The sequence below is a fragment of the Limanda limanda genome, chromosome 17 (assembly GCF_963576545.1).
Source record: "Limanda limanda chromosome 17, fLimLim1.1, whole genome shotgun sequence".
NCBI classification, from domain to species: domain Eukaryota; kingdom Metazoa; phylum Chordata; class Actinopteri; order Pleuronectiformes; family Pleuronectidae; genus Limanda; species Limanda limanda.
This window is the reverse complement of record NC_083652.1, coordinates 24,418,303-24,439,061: the sequence shown is the minus strand read 5'-3', so window position 1 is coordinate 24,439,061 and position 20,759 is coordinate 24,418,303. Positions and strand designations below refer to the sequence as shown.

Genomic DNA, 20,759 nt, shown 5'->3' with positions numbered 1-20,759 from the left:
CTATTGGCTGAGAGCCCACTGAACCCCATAACCCCTCCCCCAGGGGGCGTGTACCTGGAAGGTCGGATAAAACTGTTGAACCCACAGAAAACTTTGCCATTTCCCTGCTCTGAACATTTCTCTCTCTCCAGATGTTCCAGCTGCTTTTGGGGGCGAATCACAAACGTTTGTTTTAATTCATTTTATTTACTTTCTTTTATCTCAGTCGACGTTTTATTTTGATAGGACTTTTTGTTATTTTAACTTGAAAAGATCAGCACAGGAAGTTCACTCGCGGGCCGAGCTCAGACACTTTGCACACAGACTTTTCTTTTTCCACACGATCTCCAACGGCTACAAGCAGCCGCTCGTCCCTGAGGAGAGGGGCCGAGCTCCGTGTCCCCACGGAAACCACCGGAGCACCGCTAGAGAGACCACGTGATCCACTGGACTCCCGGCACATTCGCCCCGACGCTCACGCACACCGCGAGGGTTTTACAGTAAGAGGCAATATTGTCTAGGCAGAGACTAGTTTTAATACTTAGCATTAGGGCTGCTCAATTCATCGAAATTTAATCGTGATTGCGATTATTGAGTCAAACGATCTCCAAACTACTATAATCGAGTTAAAACAATTATTTTGGATTTTTTTTCGAAAGAGACGTGCATTCGCAGTTCAGTCCCTCCCCCAAAGCATTCAACGCGGCCCCCCCATGTTGTTGTATGGAACCCGTTCAATGTCGGGGTTCGGGGGTAAATGATGATGGTCCTCATACCCCCCCCCCCCTCTCTCTCTCTCTCTCTGTGTGCTTGTAGTGGGGGGGGGGGGGCAGATGGGGACATTTAATGAGAGGAAATTTAAAGTTCTCAGTTACAAAGTGTTTTTATGGAGAGTGTTAATGTTGCCATCATTAAGGGTTTGAATAACCGGGCACCGATATCCTGGTTTCACGGAGGAATAAGACACGCAGCCGTAATCGGTGTTTACCGGAACCGGAAGTGACTGTCTACTGATATTGCACAACATATGTTTGTTAAAATTACATAAAATGTTATGTCTGCTGAGTAGATTTGTAACTTTTCAACCAGAATTTTCATTACAAAAATATTAATTGCCGATTAATATGTACAGTAGATAAGTCTATATCTAGCGATATGGTAACATGTGGCCAGCCCCCTGGTGGCTGGTGGCAGTACAGATCATTAACCCTCCTCCTCCATGTTAGCAGGCGGGACAAGGAACAAACATCTAAGTCGTTAAATAAATGATTGTAAAGATGTTTCTGTCGTTTCACATCGTTCTCTCTGATGTTTGTGTTTCTGATCCGTTTGGTTTGATCAGTTATTTGATGATATGAAAACACGCGGAGACGTGATGACTGACCGGTGTTGGGCGATGCCTTGGTGGAACCACACGGCCTCCTTCTCGGCCTTCACGTGTGGACAAAACTTGAAACCACATGGCCGCATGTGATGGAGTGAACTCAATCTCCCAAGATGCAACAGGTCCCATTGTTCTGAGACAGTCAAGGAACTCAGTCTCCCAGGGACCAACAGGTTCCTTTTGTTCTGGACATCTTCACACAAAGGTGTTAGAAGCTACAGAAGTCAATTCCAATTGGTCAATCTGGCCGCATGACCTGGGGGTCACTGGGCCTATTTAAGAGCAGGCCTCCCCCAACTCTCTCTCTTTCTTCAACCCCACCGTGGACAGCAGGCGGCCAGCCATCTCTCCTGCAACTCCCGGGGGGGGGGGGGTCCAGGCTGCTCCAGCTCAAATCTTCTCTTCCCAACAACCGGAGGTCAGAGGTCAAGCTTTCAGCTCACCTTCTCAAGGAAATCCCCTCGCCCTTCTAGGTCTACCAACTCCTTGCAGCGACTCGGTGTCCTGTAGGTAAGAACTTCGAACAAGCAAAGGAACATCACAGCTCAACAGAACCGCGAGAACAGAAACCTTACGACCAACCGGAGACTTCACACAAAGCCAGGACGAACAGCCAACTGCACAACAACTTTCTCCCTTTCCAAGGACTGGTAACATACTGGGCTTAGTGATTATACTACACTAAGCAAGACTGTTTATTCGATTCTGTGTGGTATTTTTAAAGTTTGATATATGTAGTGATATTCAGTGTTGGGAAGGATACTTTCAAAACGTATTCCGTTACAGAATACAGAATACATGCCCAAAAATGTAATCTGTAACGTATTCCATTACATTAACTAATCTGAGTAACGTATTCTGAATACTTGGAATACTTCCGGTTTGTAGTGCATTTTTTAAGTGTATGATTATGTGATTATTATGTGTATGCGTTGTTATAGTCAGTGGAGCAGCAGCAGTTTAAACTCTCTCTCCGCAAGATGCGGCGGGCCAGCTGGATGTCCGGCTCCCATCCACTCCACCTCAGTGCCGGCCCCACCGGAGGCTGAACCCCCCCCCCCCCCCTGCGCCAAGGCTGCCTCGCGCCGTGCAGCGATCGTTTCGGCGTCGAGTCTATTTTTTGCGCTTGACGCGAGCGTATCGCTCCAGGAAACACACTGAAAAATGATTTTAAACGATATTGATGACATATTATATGATATAAATGATAAAGCATGCATCCCATAGTTTGTATTCCCCTTCTGTTGTCCTGGAGTTTTAATTTTACCAATTTTACCGATCACATTATTAAATGCCCCCCTCTGCCCCCCCACTACAGACACACAAGCAGTCATAAAGATAAAAAGAGAGGGGGGGGCGGAGAATACGTAATTTACCCTCGACACCCGACATTGAACGGAGCAAACAGCGGAGAAGTTCTTGAAGATAGATGACATTAAATTGGGACGCTGTTGCAGTTAATGTTGGAGAAACAAGTGACTATATGCTTTTATACTACTGGGTCAACGGGTGATATTATAAGCGCTGCCCGGCGCTTCAGCGTCCGGTGTGAACCCGGCGTGCCTCGCTGGCCTCCTGCAGAGCCATGACAGCAGAGCTCTGGAAGCGCAGGTCGGTCTTCTCTCACCAGGTGCTGGAAGGGCAGCTTGCGGATCAGCAGCTCCGTAGATTTCTGGTAGCGACGGAACTCTCTCAGAGCCTCGGCCCGGGGCCTGTAACGGTCCCGAGCCGGTAGCGGTGAGGCTCCTTCACGCCGCCGGGGTCCGGGCGCTCTTACGGCAGCCCTGGTCTCCAGCTGCTTCCTGGGGGCTTTGCCGCCGGTGGATTTACGAGAGAGTGAATAAACTCGAGAAGTACCGTCATGTAATCCACTGATTTCAACAATGTAACTGTATTCTGAATACCATCTATTTAATTTGTAACTGTAACGGAATACAGTTACTCATAATTTGTATTCTAAATACGTAACGCCGTTACATGTATTCCGTTACTCCCCAACACTGGTGATATTGTGTTAAAGTTAAATGAAAGTAAGGTTAGTTTGTAATGCTCTTCACATTTCTCTCGGATCCTTGTGTGTGTGTGTGTGTGTTTGTGTGTGTGTGTGTGTGTGTGTGTGTGTGTGTGTGTGTGTGTGTGTGTGTGCGTGTGTTTGTGTGTGTGTGTGTGTGTGTGTGTGATTGCTTGTGTGTGTGTGTGTGTGTGTGTGTGATTGCTTGTGTGTGTGTGTGTGTGTGTTTGTAGGTGTTACATGCTCAGCAGTCTGCTGAACTGTCATAGTTAAAACACGAAGTCAGAACGGATGCAACAATCTGTAAACTGCTACACAGAGACACACAGACACGCACTCGAATACTAAAATAAAATTAATTTTACATAGCAGAAGGTAAAATGACTCATTCATTTATGTAAATTCCATATTATTGGATCATAATTATTGATGATCATTGTTGATCTGGAAGTTTGAACTTATTTAATAAAACATCACAGTTAGTTTGTTGATTGTATTTGTATAATTTATCAAAATTCAAATGGAAAACTCATCTAAAATACAGGTACCTCAACTTGTACTTAAATACAGTACTTGAGTAAATATACTCAGTTACTTTGTGTCGCTGTTCATCCAGAGAACAGTTTTGTTTTGTACTAAAAACTCAGATAATTTTTTACTATTCGTGATCCAGATTTTAACCTCCATCACTCACATTGAACATATGGAAAACCGCTGTTGTGTAAATAATCAGTAAGCGAAGTACAGAGCAAACATTTTAAAAGCTTTGATTTTATTTCAAATGTGTTTGATCCAGTTGATTCACACTTTTTTAACAGATTTAATAAACAACGAAAGATCATTGTGTGAACGCCAGCGTTAGGCCCAGGCTCCCGTGTAGCTTGGCGTGGGGGCGTACTGCTCACACAGCGCCCCCTGCAGGCTGGGAGCACACACTGCAGACAGCCGGACGACCAGCGAGCCGTGCTTCAGCTTGAAGGTCTTCACGACGCTCCGCCCACTCGACGGGATGAGGGCGACCTTCCCCAGCAGGTTGTCGTTCCAACCGCTGTCCCGGTCCCAGACCTCGAAGACCACAGCTCTGCAGGAAACACGAGATCAGACTGAATCATGAGATTTTATTACAGCACATCAGAGTCAATGACTCTCGTTTGGATTCAATCAAGTTTATTTTAAATTGAGACTCACACTCTGTGACGCAGGTTCACGGTTTCCAGCTGGATGAGGTAGTTCCACTGGGGGAAGTCGTTGTTCCAGATCACCGGGGTCGTGGCTCCTTTCTTTCCATAGAACACTTTAACATATCCGTCCGTCTTGGTGAAGTAGTCCCCCCACAGCCCCTGGGCTCGGACCACCGTCACATTCAGCCGGGCCACGCCGGGCTCCCCGGGGCAGCAGTTGGAGTCCACCATGCGGTGACCTTGGCAGTGACAGGCACAGTTCTTGTTCTGGTTTCCGACCTTGCAGCCGCCCGGGCAGCTCAGCTTCTTGGCACTTTTGCGGATGTAGTGGCTGATGGCCTCTTGGAGGCTGGACTTCAGGGTGGGGTTATCTGTCACCTACAGAGCAGAAACAAGTAGTTCAAGATGTAAATACAGTAAGGACAAAACTGTCATTAATATGTTACTCAACAGAATTATTTCCTCACCAGCAGGTGCAGGGGACTTATTTGGTAGGACACCACACCCGGGACCCTCCTGAGGGACGCCAGCCACTTCTTGTAGCCTGCAGCTCCGTTGGGGGTGAACAGGATGTCGCCCATGTCCCCGTCTCCTCCCAGAACCTCCGTGGTCCGGTCAGAGAAGGCCTGACTGAAGGTTGACCCGGTTTTAAGCCTCTTGCTCTTTGCTTTGCAGAACGCACTGCTGGCTTTGAGAGTGACGCCCTTCATGGTTCCACTGGCCTCCACTGACAGGCAGTTGCTGATCGCGTGGACAGACATCTTGCTCATGGCGGCCTCACAGGTCCGGATGGCTGTGATGGAGTGCACCCGACCCCCCAGGTGAACCCTGCGGATGAAGTGGGTCCCGTAGATGGAGAGGAACTGCTGGAAGGCCGAGGTGTTCTTCAGGTCGTAGGTGGACGGAAGGTTCTTCAAGGAAACGTCAAACTCTTTGCTCAGCAGAGGTCGGGAGTGAAGACGGAAGCTGAGAGAAAACGTGTTTGAAAATATTTACCCTGGACCTAGACAGTTATAAATGACTTCAGAATGACATCATTACAATATGAAAAGCTAGCCTGGGCGACTTGGCTGGTCCGTACTCACGTGTAGTATTGGCAGTTGAGGTTGTGCGTGGTGAAGGAGAACTTGTCTTTCCTGCTGCGACTCTCCGCAAACTTTGATGACTCGGAATGTGATCCTCCGACAGCGAAGCCGCCCAGTCCGGCCACACTGAGGCCAACCTGAGTGACATCACCACAGGTCATGACCGTGAAAGGATCGGATTCAGAAGAAAACAGATTTCTAACAGAGGCTTGAGACGGACGGAGTTCATCCGGGCCTGATGATTATAAACGATATTGGGTCACGTTGGCTGTGATCAGCTGTGACCTGTGGAGAATCTCCGGAGTTTCCTCCTCTCTACTTCCTGCAGTTTGTCTATCACACATCACATGGAGCTGACGCTTTTATCCAAAGTGACTCACAGGAAGTGCGTCGACCAAGTAAGACAAAGTGCAACATGTGAGGGCGGGAGCAGCAGGCAGAGACAGGAAGTGACCTAGTAACTGCAGAGGTCATGTGATCATGTTCAGCTCTTATCACCACGGCTACAGAGAATCTCCTGAGTTTAGTTAGCATCGGAGAGCAGCGTTACGAACCTTCCAGCTGACGCCCAGAGAAGAGCTCGTCTCTTTCATCACGGACTGACTGGATTCGAACATCTTACTGCTCAGACTGCGCCGACACTTCACCTGGAGACAGAGAGGATTCTGGGTATTGCTGTTCAACTTAAAGAAAAACTATGTGGTGTGTGAGCCTGGCGATTCATCACTGACCTTGATCCTCCAGTCAACGACCGACACCGGGAGTTTCTGCGTCTGGGGACAGAAAAAGAGTTCCGCATCGGTGAATCCTGAATCCAGTTAGCTGCAGTTAGCTGCTGTTAGCTGCTGTTAGCTGCTGTTAGCTTCTGTTAGCTTCTGTTAGCTGCAGTTAGCTGCTGTTAGCTGCTGTTAGCTGCTGTTAGCTTCTGTTAGCTGCTGTTAGCTGCAGTTAGCTGCTGTGTGTTATTAGTTCAAATACATTCTGTCATTGTCATTGATGAAACTGTAAATAAAACGAGCGACATGATGACTGCAAAACATCTCGATTGCCCCCTGGTGGCTGGCTGCAGTAAAGGTCGTAAACTCCATCTCCTCCATGTTATCAGATGGGACATGGACCAAACTAATGCCGACAGGGGTTCGGAGCTCTGAGGTATAATGGAACGCAGAATAAGTAAGTACACAACTCATATTGAAATCACCACCACTAGATGGCAGCGTTCATACCCGAGATTTCTTTCCTTAATTTTTTCCAAAAGGATCGTGGAGACAAAGGTATTTTTGTCAACACCTGAAATTTTCAAAAAGCTCGTAGACGTTTACGTCGACTGTGTCAAACAAATCGTGGGATTTTCAAAACACAAAAGAAATAGATTCAGTCTGTTTTCATTTCTTCTTCTTCTTGTGATTTCTAGTAGACCAAGCACAGGAAGTGCACTCCTGCCCCCTGCTGTGTGGATGTTCGAGTGCACACAGGGAAATGATATGCTGCACAATATCATTGCTCATGAGGATGATGACAATAAAGAGCTGAATGTACAAGTAACTAAGTGTCATGAGCAGAATAGGAGACGTGTTTGTTGGCACTGAGATGTGGTTTGATTGACAGGTGTCGTCCCACCTGGTTGAGGAGGCGGTTGAGGCACACGGTGCAGTTCCCCTCGGCTCCTCCCACCATGAAGCTCTTCATGTCCACAACGCTCGCTCCAGTCGTCTTCAGGCTCACCACATCGAAGCCTTCGCCCACCAGATTGTGACCGGGGACGAAGGGAACCTGCTGACACTCGGTGAAGGAGCCGGTCCGACAGGCCGGGGCGGGGGGGAGGAGGAGGAGGAGCAGGAGGAGGAGCAGGAAGGAGGAGGAGGAGCAGGAGGAGGAGCAGGGCATCGTTGAGCTGAAGGACATAAAGAGAGCTTTTATTATTCACCTGCTGATGAGATGTTGAAACAAGTCAATAAACTGTTTTTCAAATGAAAAAAACTGAACTCACTTTAATAACAATTAAATTATATTTGTACAAAGTCAATTTATCAAATACAAATGATAAAACACACTCTCCACACATCAGCTAACAACGCCCCCTGCTGGTGGAGCCCGACTGAGAGCTGGAGGACACGCCCACCAGACGGGACTAACTGTCAATCACTCTGTGGTCCAGAGAATTATTTAACATGAGAAACAAACAAAGGCGGGAAGATAAAGTAAATACAAAAAAAACGAAATGAAATAAGACGGGAAATGTTTTGAAATAAAACCAGATGAATAAAAGTCATTCAAATTAAACAAAAAAGGAACAAACTTATATTTCAGTTTAACAGTTGTATGAAAATAAATAGTCTGTGAAAGTCAAAGTAAGAATAAATTACAAGATTTTGAATTTGACTTTTTATTCATCAGGCCTGTTTTTATTTAACCTGCAGAAAAGAAAATCACTTTATTTAAAAATATATAAATCTCTTACTTGAGTTATCTGTGACTTTAGTGTTATCTCTTCAAACATGGACTTAACTTTCTTTTTTTAACTTTCTTTTACCATAATTATTATGTTTAGTGACATAAATGTGATATTAAATTCCCACGTGAAACACTATAATATCACTATTATGAATTTTTTTGCCACATTCCTCTGATAATCATTGCTATTAAATGAAGTTTTTGAAATTTTGAAATTTGAATTTTTTCCTCATTCTTCTGAATTTTTTAAAGGTTAATCAGTGTCCTAAATTAATATCAACGTTTTGGTTGTAATTATGATTATACAAGTTGATTTTAATTTAACAATTCGTAATTTTTTTTATTCCTTTAATCACATGTCCTTGTTCTAATTCTCCTGTTTTCTAAGGTGTTTGCTAAATGAAGGTTTGAGAGTGTGAAACTGTTTAAAATCCTTTAGACGAAGTATAAATTGATGCTATAACGTTGTGTAATAGCGGTTCTCCTACCTGCAGATAGGGGGCGCTGCTCTCCAGGTCGGACGAGCTGACCAGGACGGAGGTTTCTGTGAAAATGACAAAAGTCCGTAGCAGCAGTTTGATGAGAAGCAGCTTCTGTGGTGGCGTCAAAAACACTTAGTACGTTATTCAGTGTGATCACACCTCCAGCCGACCTTTGACCCTCAGGACGCCTCTGATTGGCTGAGCTGCTGCTAACGTTTGCTCTTCTTGTTTCTCTGAAAACTTCAGATCCATCATCTGCTTCAAAGGTAGAGTGACACCCCCGAGATCTGAGCAGTGCAAACTGACACACACATGAGCGAAGAGGATGTGACGCCACCAACTGGCCACTAAATGAAACGCAACCTCTATTAAAACTACACAAAATATTAATGTCTTTTAAACAGATACAACACAGGTCTGATGACTAATTTTTAAAAGTAAAAAAAGTTTCAGACTTGTGTGTGAGTGTGAGTGTGTGAGTGTGAGTGTGAGTGTGAGTGTGTGTGTGTGTGTGTGTGTGTGTGAGTTAGTGTGTGTGAGTTAGTGTGTGTGTGTGTGAGTTAGTGTGTGTGTTTGTGTGAGTGTGTGTGTGTGAGTTACTGTGTGTGTGTGAGTAAGTGTGTGTGTGTCTGAGTGTGAGTGTGTGTGTGTGAGTTAGTGTGTGTGTGTTTGTGTGTGTTTGTGTGAGTGTGTGTGTGAGTGTGTGCGTGTGAGTTAGTGTGTGTGTGTCTGAGTGTGAGTGTGTGTGTGTGAGTTAGTGTGTGTGTGTTTGTGTGTGTTTGTGTGAGTGTGTGTGTGAGTGTGTGCGTGTGAGTTAGTGTGTGTGTGTGTGAGTTAGTGTGTGTGTGTTTGTGTGTGTTTGTGTGAGTGTGTGTGTGAGTGTGTGTTTGAGTGTGTTTGTGTGAGTGTGTGAGTGTGTTTGTGTGTGTGAGTGTGTGTGTGTCTGTTTGTGTGAGTGTCTGTGAGTGTGTGTGTGTGTGTGTTTGTGTGTGTTTGTGTGAGTGTGTGTGTGAGTGTGTGTTTGAGTGTGTTTGTGTGAGTGTGAGTGTGTGAGTGTGTTTGTGTGTGTGAGTGTGTGTGTGTGTCTGTTTGTGTGCGTGTGTGTGTGTCTGTTTGTGTGAGTGTGTGAGTGTGTGTGTGAGTGTGTGTGTGTGTGTCTGTTTGTGTGAGTGTGTATGTGTGTGTTTGTGTGAGTGTGTGTGTGAGTGTGTGTTTGAGTGTGTTTGTGTGAGTGTGTGAGTGTGTGTGTGTGTTTGTGTGTGTGTCTGTTTTTGTGAGTGTTGTGTGAGTGGGTGTGTGTGTCTGTTTGTGTGCGTGTGTGTGTGTGTCTGTGAGTGTGTGTGTGTGTGTCTGTTTGTGTGAGTGTGTGAGTGTGTGTGTGTGTGTGTGTGAGTGTGTGTGTCTGTTTGTGTGAGTGTGTGTGTGTATGTGTGTGTGTCTGTTTGTGTGTGCGTGTGTGTGTGTCTGTTTGTGTGCGTGTGTGTGTGTCTGTTTGTGTGTGTGTGTGTGTCTGTCTGTTTGTGTGAGTGTGTGTGTTTCTGTTTGTGTGCGTGCGTGTGTGTGTGTGTCTGTTTTTGTGAGTGTGTGTGTGTGTGTGTGTCTGTTTGTGTGCGTGTGTGTGTGTGTGTGTGTGTGTCTGTTTGTGTGAGTGTGTGTGTGTCTGTTTGTGTGCGTGCTTGTGTGTCTGTTTGTGTCTGTTTGTGTGAGTGTGTGTGTGTGTCTGTTTGTGTGTGTGTGTGTGTCTGTTTGTGTGTGCGTGTGTGTGTGTGTCTGTTTGTGTGTGTGTGTGTGTGTGTCTGTTTGTGTGTGTGTGTGTGTGTGTCTGTTTGTGTGCGTGTGTGTGTCTGTTTGTGTGTGTGTGTGCGTGTGTGTGTGTGTGTGTGTGTGTGTTCGTGTGTGTGTCTGTTTGTGTGTGAGTTGTGTGTGTGTGTGTGTGTCTGTTTGTGTGTGTGTGTGTGTGTGTGCGTGTGTGTCTGTTTGTGTGTTTGTGTGTGAGTTGTGTGAGTTGTGTGCGCGTGTGTTTGTGTGTGAGTGTGTGTGTCTGTGTGTGTGTGTGTGCGTGTGTGTGTGTCTGTTTGTGTGTTTGTGTGTGTGTGTGTCTGATTGTGTGTGTGTGTGTGTGTGTGTATGTGCGTGTGTGTGTGTCTGTTTGTGTGTTTGTCTGTTTGTGTGTGTGTGTGTGAGTGTGTGTGTGTGTGTGTGTACAGGAAGTGTCTGTGGACAAACCTCTGACTCAGCAGTAAATCTGCAGATGAAGTAGAAAACTTGTCTCGACTGTAAAACCTCAAACGGTTTCTGATGATGTGTGAAACAACAAAAGGTTAAAAAAACGTCAAGATGTATTTAATAATTAATGTTATAAAATACTTTAGAATGATTTTAACAATCGTTGTTTTTTCTGATCTTGTGAAAAGTTTTCACATTACACATTTTGTTGCAGCTCTCAGACTGTAAGTCACGATCTTCACCAGCAGGTGGAGATGCAGGACGTGGTCTGTTAACCTTCATCATCAGCATCATCATCATCATCGACTATGATCACCACACTACTTCTTGATACTCAATATAGTATATATATATATATACAGAGGTGGGAAGTAGCAAAGTACAAATACTTCGTTACTGTACTTAAGTAGATTTTTCACATTTGTTTTAATTTTACTCTCTACATTTGAACACAGAACTGAAGTAAAACGTGACGACTTGGTTTGTTTCATCAAACTTTTCTCTTGTGATTTGTGTGTCTGATCTTTTGTGTTAACATGTGCTGGAAGAGGATAATGTTGTTGTACTTGATACAATAACCATAAAGGTCTGTCCATCATTACTATTCATTTATGTTAATCTCTTCTTCCTGTTGTCCGGGTCCATAGAATCTCTCATACTTCTCTTCATCCCTTCTTTCCTCTCTCAATAAACTGAGAGAACTGAGAGAAGAAGAGTTGTTTACTCACTGAACTGATAAACTTTATATTATTTTGCTTTTTAATCCTGGTCGAGTTGAAAAGAGTCGAACCAGGAAGCTCCGAGGTCACGTGGGACCATCGCCTGTCTCCACCTCCGTACGCTAGGTCCCACCCACACACGCTCTGGACCAATCAGGAGTCAGTCCCAGCTGTCAATCATCACGTCTCAGCCTGTTTTCATATCATCAAATTTAACGTCTTCTTTGTTTTTTAGTTTGGTCCACGTCCCGTCTGCTAACATGGAGGAGGAGGGTTTATAACCTGCACTGCAGCCAGCCACCAGGGGGAGACACTTTGGCTTCACTGCAGGCAGAAGTCATGTCGTCCATCTTTATTTATTGTGTTCCATTGTGACACATATTTGGTTGAGGTTGTGTTTCATTGGAAAGTTAATAAGTTGTGTTTTATTGGTATTAAATGTTTTTTGTAATTTTAGGAGAATACTACTAGTACTAATAAAAGTATCTTTAGTAAATAGCAGAGGAGACGTGTAGTTGAGTTAAAGTACTCAGTTACTTCCCAGCTCAGTTACTTCCCAGCACAGATGTTGAAGAGGATCCACATGTGTCCCAGCTGGAGGGAAGCAGAGGATTTATGATGATTAACATAAACTGTTTCTTCTATTTTGACTCTTAAACTTTATATCAACACTTGATGAGACAGATTCTTTTAATCTAAACTCTTTTAAAGTTCAAAGCCTCATGTAAAATGTCATTCATGACGTCTTATGTTTATTAATTCTTTATTTTTCTACACTCTGAGTTATTATCACTTCAGTAATCTCAGTTTTTAAGAATAAAAAGTTTTATAAATGAGACTCGTCGAGGGGAAAAAAACATTCTGGGGAAAAACTGAAAAATATAAATGATCACATATATTTTGTAGTTTTATATTTATAATAAGAATTTGTTGTCAGAGACGGTTTTCATACTCGTGTGTATGATGTGTGTCCATGAGTGTGTATGATGTGTGTCCATGAGTGTGTATGATGTGTGTCCATGAGTGTGTATGATGTGTGTCCATGAGTGTGTATGATGTGTGTCCATGTGTGTACACGTGTTACATAACATGAGGGACACGTCAACCTGAGGGAGGACGAGTCTGAAGAACCTGAAGACACAAGGAAGTGAAGGACACACCCCTCTCTCTCTCTATCTGTTTGTCTCTCTCTCTATCTCTCTGTTTGTCTCTCTATCTCTCTGTCTGTCTCTCTCTCTCCCTTCCTCCCTGTCTCTCTCACTGTCTGTCTCTCTATCTGTTTGTCTCTCTCTCTATCTCTCTGTCTGTCTCTCTCTCTATCTCTCTGTCTGTCTCTCTCTCTCCCTTCCTCCCTGTCTCTCTCACTGTCTGTCTCTCTCTCTCCCTCCCTCTCTATCTCCCTTCCTCTCTGTCTGTCTCTCTCTCTCCTTGTCTCTCTGTCTTTCTGCCTGTCTCTCTCTCTCTCCCTTCCTCTCTGTCTGTCTCTCTCTCTCCCTTCCTCTCTCTTTCTCTCTCTCTGTCTGCCTCGCTCTCTCTCTATCTCTCTTTCTGTCTGTCTCTCTCTCCCCCTCCCTCCCTCTCTCTCTCTCTCTCTCTCTCTCTCTCTCCCTCTCCCCTCTCTCTCTCTCTCTCTCCCGAGCATGTGCCATGAACACGCCTGTGACATAACACGCACATGTTTGGTTCATGCTTCACTGTGAGCGGTCACAGAAGGGGGCGGGGTGATGGGCGGGTCGTGTGGGACCGGATCAGTTCGGCTCAGTTCGGCTCGGTTCGGCTCAGTTCAGGTTAGTTCGGCTCAGTTCAGGTTAGTTCGGCTCAGTTCGGCTCAGTTCAGGTTAGTTCGGCTCAGTTCTGCTGGCTCGGCTCTACTCGGCTCGGCCTACTTCAGCTCCTCACAACAAAGACATCGTGACCCCGCCCTCCGCCTTTTACCGTAACACCTGACGAGAACGCGCAGGTTTTTTAAGGGGGAGTGTCCCTCTGCTGCAGCACGCGCTCGACCAGAGGAGGGAGGGGTTGTTTACAGTGACGTCACAGTGAATGAAACGCTCTGTATATAAACTGTTTATGTTTATTGAACAAAAGTATTGTTTCATTAAATTACAATAAAAGTAATAATAATTATTAACATGATTGTTGCAGTGTGTGTACAAATGTGTGTTACAGTGTGTGTTAAAATGTGTGTAATAGTTTGTGTTACAGTGTGTGTTACAGTGTCTGTTGCAGTGCGTGAACAAATGTGTGTTACAGTGTGTGTACAAATGTGTGTAATAGTTTGTGTTACAGTGTGTGTTACAGTGTGTGTTGCAGCTTGTGTTAAAATGTGTGTTACAGTGTGTGTTACAGTGTCTGTTGCAGTGTGTTTACAAATGTGTGTTACAGTGTCTGTTGCAGCTTGTGTTAAAATGTGTGTTATAGTGTGTGTTAAAATGCGTGTTGTCGTGTGTGTTAAAATGCGTGTTGTAGTGTGTGTTAAAATGTGTGTTACAGTGTGTGTAACAGTGTCTGTTGCAGCCTGTATAAAAATGTGTGTTGCAGTGTGTGTTGCAGTGTGTGATGCAGTGTGTGTTATGATGTTTGTTGCAGTGTGTGTTACAGTGTGTGTTATGATGTGTGTTATGATGTGTGTTACAGTGTGTGTTATGATGTGTGTTATAGTGTGTGTCATGATGTGTGTTGCAGTGTGTGTTATGATGTGTGTTATAGTGTGTGTTATGTGTGTTGCAGTGTCTTTTGCAGTGTGTGTTATGATGTGTGTTGCAGTGTGTGTTATGATGTGTGTTGCAGTGTGTGTTATGATGTGTGTTGCAGTGTGTGTTGCAGTGTGTGTTATGATGTGTGTTGCAGTGTGTGTTATGATGTATGTTGCAGTGTGTGATGCAGTGTGTGTTATGATGTGTGTTACAGTGTGTGTTGCAGTGTGTGTTATGATGTGTGTTGCAGTGTGTGTTATGATGTGTGTTGCAGTGTGTGTTGCAGTGTGTGTTATGATGTGTGTTGCAGTGTGTTATGATGTGTGTTACAGTGTGTGTTACAGTGTGTGTTGCAGTGTGTGTTACATTGTGTGTTGTAGTGTGTGAACGTGTATTTTCTCTCGTGTTTTTGGTGAAAATCAAAATGGCGGACTGACTGCAGGGGCGCGAGCGTGCACCGCACGCGCTGACCAGGACATGTGGGCGGGAAAAGCCGCTGCGCGTGTACCGGGCGTTTTACGGTAACTTCCGACGGGGCTGAACACGCGCGGCTCGGAGCAGAAGAGCCGAGCGGGGAGACGAGCAGCCGCGGGAAGAGCCGACAGAACCGGGCCAGCAGATCCAGAGGAGCCGGGAGGCGGGTCGGGACCGGGTCGGGACCGGGACCGGGAGCAGGGCCGGAGCAGGAGGATGAGCCAGGCCTCCGGCCGCAGCGGACATGAACGGGGCCGTGTACATCTCGTTCTTCCAGGGGCAGCTGGAGGCGGTGCTGGAGCAGGTGGTGCAGCTGGCGGTGCAGGAGATCAGCAAGTCGGTGGGGAGCAGCCTGAACGCGCTGCTGCTGGAGACCGCCGTCAAGGAGCAGGACAACCGCCGGCTCCGGGGCCAGCTGCAGGCCCTGGAGAGCCGGGAGAGGGGCCGGGCCGGCGGCTCGGAGGGAGCCAGCTCCCCGGTGCTGGGCCGGGGCAAGGCCGGCCGGCCGGCGGGCGAGGAGCCGCCGGATAGCGGCCGGACGAAGCCGGAGCAGCCGCTGCGGCTCCACGGCCCCGGAGGACCGGGCCCGCAGCCCGGGTTCACCAGCGACCCGCGCCGCCTGGACCAGAGGGGACGAGTCGTGGGTAGGCAGACACACACACACACACACACACCAAACACACACACACACCAAACACACACACACACACACACACACACACACACCAAACACACACACACACGCAAACAAACAGCCGTGCACTCCTCCCTCTGTCCCAACACGCTCACGCAGCGTTGCGTAATCCTGCAAACCGTCTCAGGGTTTCTGGGTAAACTGCAGAGAAAGTGAAAAGCAACATGCAGGACAAAGAGCCTCAGTGTGAGACCTGGGACCTCAGACCCGGAACCTCAGACCCGGGACCTCAGACCCGGGACCTGAGACCCGGGACCCGGGACCTCAGACCCTGGACCTCAGACCCGGGACCTCAGACCCGGGACCTCAGACCCGGGACCTGAGACCTGGGACCTCAGACCTGGAACCTGAGGTCTGAGACCGCTCCTGGGTCCAGGCTCCATGTGAAGAGGGCGTGATGAATACATATACACAGATATGTGTGTGTCATGATCAATGTGTTTACTGACTGAAGTTTTGACAGAACAGGTTCACAAGACAAAGACTGCAATGACATGTAGGCTTCAGAGGGGGGGGGGGGGTTGTTCTGGACCAGGACAAAGGAGCAACAGACTTCAGGAGACAGAAAGTGAGGACGGCAGATCCACACCCAGCCTCCTCACTGACCCAGGTTCAGGCTGAGGCTCCGATCCGGGCTCGGGTTGATCTGGCCTCGAGTTGATCTGGGCTCGGGTTGATCCAGCCCCGGGTTGATCCGGCCTCGGGTTGATCCGGCCCCGGGTTGATCCGGCCCCGGGTTGATCCGGCCCCGGGTTGATCCGACCCCGGGTTGATCCGGGCTCGGGTTGATCCGGGCTCGGGTTGATCCAGCCCCGGGTTGATCCGGGCTCGGGTTGATCCGGGCTCGGGTTGATCCGGGCCCCGGGTTGATCTGGGCTCGGGTTGATCCGACCCCGGGTTGATCCGGCCCCGGGTTGATCCGGGCTCGGGTTGATCCGGCCCCGGGTTGATCCGGGCTCGGGTCTCAGAGGGTTCGGGTTCAGGCTTCATGCACCAGTTAGGTCTTCAAACTAAAACGGATCCAGCTCTGGAGGCGGAGCCACACATCGGCTTTTTGTAAAGCTGCTTCTCTCTCAGCTGTTGCAGATGTAGTTTTTATATACAGTCACTGATCATATTCATTTACAGTCACTGATCATATTCATATACAGTCACTGATCATATTCATATACAGTCACTGATCATATTCATATAAAGTCACTGATCATATTCATATAAAGTCACTGATCATATTCATATACAGTCACTGATCCACTTTATATAAACATCTTATTTAGTCAGATCAACAATCTAATGTCCAAAATATTCATTTTGCTGCAATAAATATTAATCAATGAATAAAAAAGACAAAAAATATTTATCATACAAATGACATCTTAAAATGTCCTGATTATTTGACTTCATTTGTGTGAGACAGACAGACAGACAGACAGACAGACAGACAGACAGACAGACAGACAGACAGACAGACAGACAGACAGACAGACAGACAGACAGACAGACAGACAGACAGACAGACAGACAGACAGACAGGTTAAGAACAGACAGACAGGTTAAGAACAGACAGACAGGTTAAGAACAGACAGACAGGTTAAGAACAGACAGACAGACAGGTTAAGAACAGACAGACAGACAGGTTAAGAACAGACAGACAGACAGGTTAAGAACAGACAGACAGACAGACAGACAGACAGACAGGTTAAGAACAGACAGACCCTCGACAGGCGGAAGCATCTCACACACGCACTCTCTCTCACATGCATGCACACACATCTGTGCACTGAGACGCAAACACGCTGTTGACAGGCAAAGCTTCCTCACTCCCTCTCTCCCGAAAAAACTAGGCCACCGCCACAACACGCCACCACAACACGCCACCACAACACGCCATGACCACGGGCGACCTCATGGCGGCGAACACGTCTGACACGGAGAAACGAGTCAGGATTTTATTTGAACAAAAACCGGATCGAGTGAATGAATGAGATGCAAAGAGACGCCACTCTCTCTCTCCCGTCCCGAGGGACACACGCAGGGCGAGCTAATGAGGCCGTGGCCTCAACACGCTCAGGTCAAAGGTCACGCAGCTTTGTTAGGCCTAGACATATCAAAAACTAGGCTAAGCTTTCTTTCTGGTATAGACTCACTGTGGAGAGAAACAAAGGGGGGGGGCAGTGCTTTGGTTAGTGTCACTTATTAAATAAACCCCCCCTACTGAGATCTGACAGACCCCCCCCCCCATCCCCTCACACACAGTGACTGCTGGGCTCAGCTCAGATTGTTTCTACGTGCGGCTGCAGGTCCAGATGTGACCAGCAGGGGGACGTGTGCTTTATAATCACACAGCTTCCTTCAGTGGAAGAACTCTGAAGTGATTAATATCTAATAACTGGGCTCCTGCTGCGATGATGCAGCTCGTGAGTTCAACGTTTCCTGTGACTCGGAACCTGAGGTGAGTCGGGCTCAAGTTTCCGGAGGACTCGTTTCAGCAGCGCACAGATAAATCTTCCCTGTGGACAGATTCTCAGAGAAACACACGACAAGACTTCTGATTGTTTTCAGTTTATAATCTCTGTAAAACTGATAGTTTCTGATGTGGTGGTCATGTGACCATCTGCACATACATGTGACCATCTGCACATACATGTGACCATCTGGACAGACCCTCCCCTCCCTCTGTTGTTTAATTTTTTATTTATTCTGGATTAAATGGGGTGGAGTCTAACGCTCATTAGTGAATTGATTTTCATTTCCCTGGTTTCATTTTGTCTACTCACACATCAATATATATATATATATATATATATATATATATATATATATATATATATATATATATATATAAGTACATGTATAAGCCAGTGTGTAGTTGTGGGTCAGTGGTGAACTTTGTGCGTGTGTGTGTTCCTCGTGCAGACCAGCTGAAGTCCGTCATGGAGCAGGTCCTGAACTTCGCGGTTCGCGAGCTGACGAAGATCGTGGAGGCGTCGTTCGACGACCTCCTGCTGGAGATCACCAAGATGGAGCGAGAGCATCAGGTCCTGGAGGAGCGCCTGGACAAGAGCTCCACCAGGGGGCCGGGGGGGCCGGGGGGGGAGAAGGGCCGAGCCGGGAGGAGGCGGGGCTCAGAGAACGACTCGGTGTCGCCCAGCGGCTCGGAGGACGCTCGCGAGGAGCCGGCCGAGGTCCCGGCGTCCAAAGAGACGGCCGAGACGGAGGGTGAGTCATGAACCATGTGACCGGCGGCCATCTTTACTGTTGGTGCACAGGTGAACGTCTGGTGGAGACACCCATAGATGTCATATATAAACACTAGATGTCTCGGCCGCGTTGCCGGCCAGCAGAGTCGAACGTCACCACATGGCGGCCATCTTGCTGCAGGCGGCTCGCTCACCCATAACATCGTGAAGTGGTGCGTACTTTTTGAATAACCATAACTTGCTCAATTTTTAACCAATTTTTTAACGGTTTGGTTTGTTATAAACGTCAGAGATGTAGATATGAAACTGCATACTTATGAATAATTATGTTATTTTTCTAAACAATTTAATAATTTATGCAGTGTCATAACTACATCTCTGACGTTTATAACAAACCAAACCGTTTAAAAATTGGTTGGAAATTGAGCAAGTTATGGTTATTTAAAAAGTACGCACCACTACAACACAATGTTATGGGTGAGCGAGCCGCCTGCAGCAAGATGGCCGCCATGTGGTGACGTTCGACTCCATTGGCCGAGACATCTAGCCTGGAGACACCTGTTACCATGGAAACTACCCAGAGAGATAGAAGAGTTTAAAAGACAGGACCGGACAGATTTACATTATGGTTAAAGTATGGCCGACCTCTGACCAATCACAGCGAGCGCCCGCAGCAGCTTCAACATCTATACAACAGATTTTATTCTGAGCAAACGATTCCATTGGATGTTTAAAATATTATGGATTATCATCAAGATCTCTATTCAGAATATGCATTTTTACTTATGAGTTTTATTAAAGGACCCCAGCTCCTCCTTGACCCTTGACCTCAGGTGAGAGCGCCACCCGGAGGAACCTGGTGTGACTGACACTTGTTCACGTCAGTTTATTAATCTCTTGTCTTTATTATCTCTCTCCTCCACCTCTTCTCCCGGTCATCATTCACACTCGTCCTCTCTCTGTCCTCTCTCTCTCTCTCTCTCTCTGTCCTCTCTGTCCCTGTCCTCTCTCTCTCTCTCTCTCTCTCTCTCTCTCTGTCCCTGTCCTCTCTCTCTCTGTCCCTGTCCTCTCTCTCTCTCTCTCTCTCTCTCTCTCTCTCTCTCTCTCTCTCTCTCTCTCTCTCTCTCTCTCTCTCTCTCTCTCTCTCTCTCTCTCTCTCTCTCTGTCCCTCTCTGTCCCTTTCCTCTCTCTCTCTCTCTGTCCCTGTCCTCTCTCTCTCTCTCTCTCTGTTCCTGTCCTCTCTCTCTCTCTCTCTCTCTCTCTCTCTCCCTGTCCCCTCTCTCTCTCTCTCTCTCTCTCTCTCTCTCTCTCTCTCTCTCTCTCTCTCTCTCTCCTGTCCTCTCTCTCTCTGTCCCCTCTCTCTCTCTCTCTCTCTCTCTCTCTCTCTCTCTCTCTCTCTCCCTGTCCTCTCTCTCTCTGTCCCCTCTCTCTCTCTCTCTCTCCCCCTCTCTCTCTCTCTCTCTCTCTCTCTGTCCCTGTCCCCTCTCTCTCTCTCTCTCTCTGTCCCTGTCCCCCCTCTCTCTCTCTCTCTCTCTCTCTCTCTGTCCCTGTCCTCTCTCTCTCTCTCTCTCTCTCTCTCTCTCTCTCTCTCTCCCCCTCTCTCTCTCTCTCTCTGTCCTCAGACCCCGGGCGTCCCTCGGTCATCTCCGTCTCTCAGGACTGGTTCCCGATCCTGGACAAGGTCTTCGGTCAGAAGTGGTGCAGCGACGTCTGGCAGATCAAAGAGCTCGCTGGTGCAGGCCGAGGTGGGAGGAGCCTGAATGAGGGTGGGGCTGAGCAGATGGAGTCCCCCCCCGCCCCCTCGGTGACCCTGGAGCCCTCCCCCTCCTCCCCCCAGCAGGACCCCCGCTGGACCCCCCTGGAGGACATGGAGGTGTTTTCTCCCGACGACGACGTCGTCTCCACCAGGAGAGGAGACACCGCCCCCCCCAGCCCGACAGGAGGGGGGGGGAAATACACCCACTTTTCAGGTTGAGTAACATCTCAGTTACCATGGTAACGACCTCTGCTTCCTGTCGCTGGCTTCACATAAAGTTTAAAGTAGAGGATGATCATAGGAGAGCATGTGACTGAATCAGCTGATTAACACGCCCCCCCCCCCACCCCCCCCCTCCAGGTTCATCGGCCCGGCGCTCCTCGGCGTCCATGCTCCATCGTCTCCTGACTCTCCCGTC

The 20,759-nt window shown here is 47.4% G+C and overlaps 2 protein-coding genes across 2 annotated transcripts in view; both read right to left on the bottom strand.

The window, feature by feature from the left end:
* stx1b (syntaxin 1B) overlaps window positions 1–1,449 on the bottom strand; it is a 29,095-nt gene extending 27,646 nt beyond the window's left edge. Inside the window, exon 1 of the mRNA XM_061090812.1 lies at window positions 1,364–1,449. Within this exon, the coding sequence (XP_060946795.1) occupies window positions 1,364–1,449 (86 nt within the window). The remainder of the gene's footprint in view (window positions 1–1,363) is intronic.
* A 2,783-nt stretch (window positions 1,450–4,232) lies between these two features.
* On the bottom strand, window positions 4,233–14,937 carry prf1.3 (perforin 1.3). The gene is made up of 8 exons (XM_061090811.1): window positions 14,738–14,937; window positions 7,261–7,534; window positions 6,372–6,413; window positions 6,195–6,287; window positions 5,641–5,777; window positions 5,023–5,521; window positions 4,563–4,933; window positions 4,233–4,455 (listed from the first exon to the last, which is right to left on the bottom strand). The coding sequence occupies exons 1-8, from the start codon at window positions 14,935–14,937 to the stop codon at window positions 4,233–4,235; spliced, it is 1,839 nt and encodes a 612-aa protein (XP_060946794.1).
* Window positions 14,938–20,759: the final 5,822 nt, after the last annotated feature.

Bases quoted from the DNA above. Each gene is read 5' to 3' on its own strand.
- prf1.3 (XM_061090811.1), bottom strand. From the start codon at position 14,937: ATGTCCGCTGCGGCCGGAGGCCTGGCTCATCCTCCTGCTCCGGCCCTG. The intron at 6,414-7,260 runs GTGGGACGACAC...TTCTGTCCCCAG, and splicing joins TCAACCGCCTCCTCAACCAG to ACGCAGAAACTCCCGGTGTC. The intron at 5,522-5,640 runs GTGAGTACGGAC...GTTTTCTCTCAG, and splicing joins CTCAACTGCCAATACTACAC to CTTCCGTCTTCACTCCCGAC.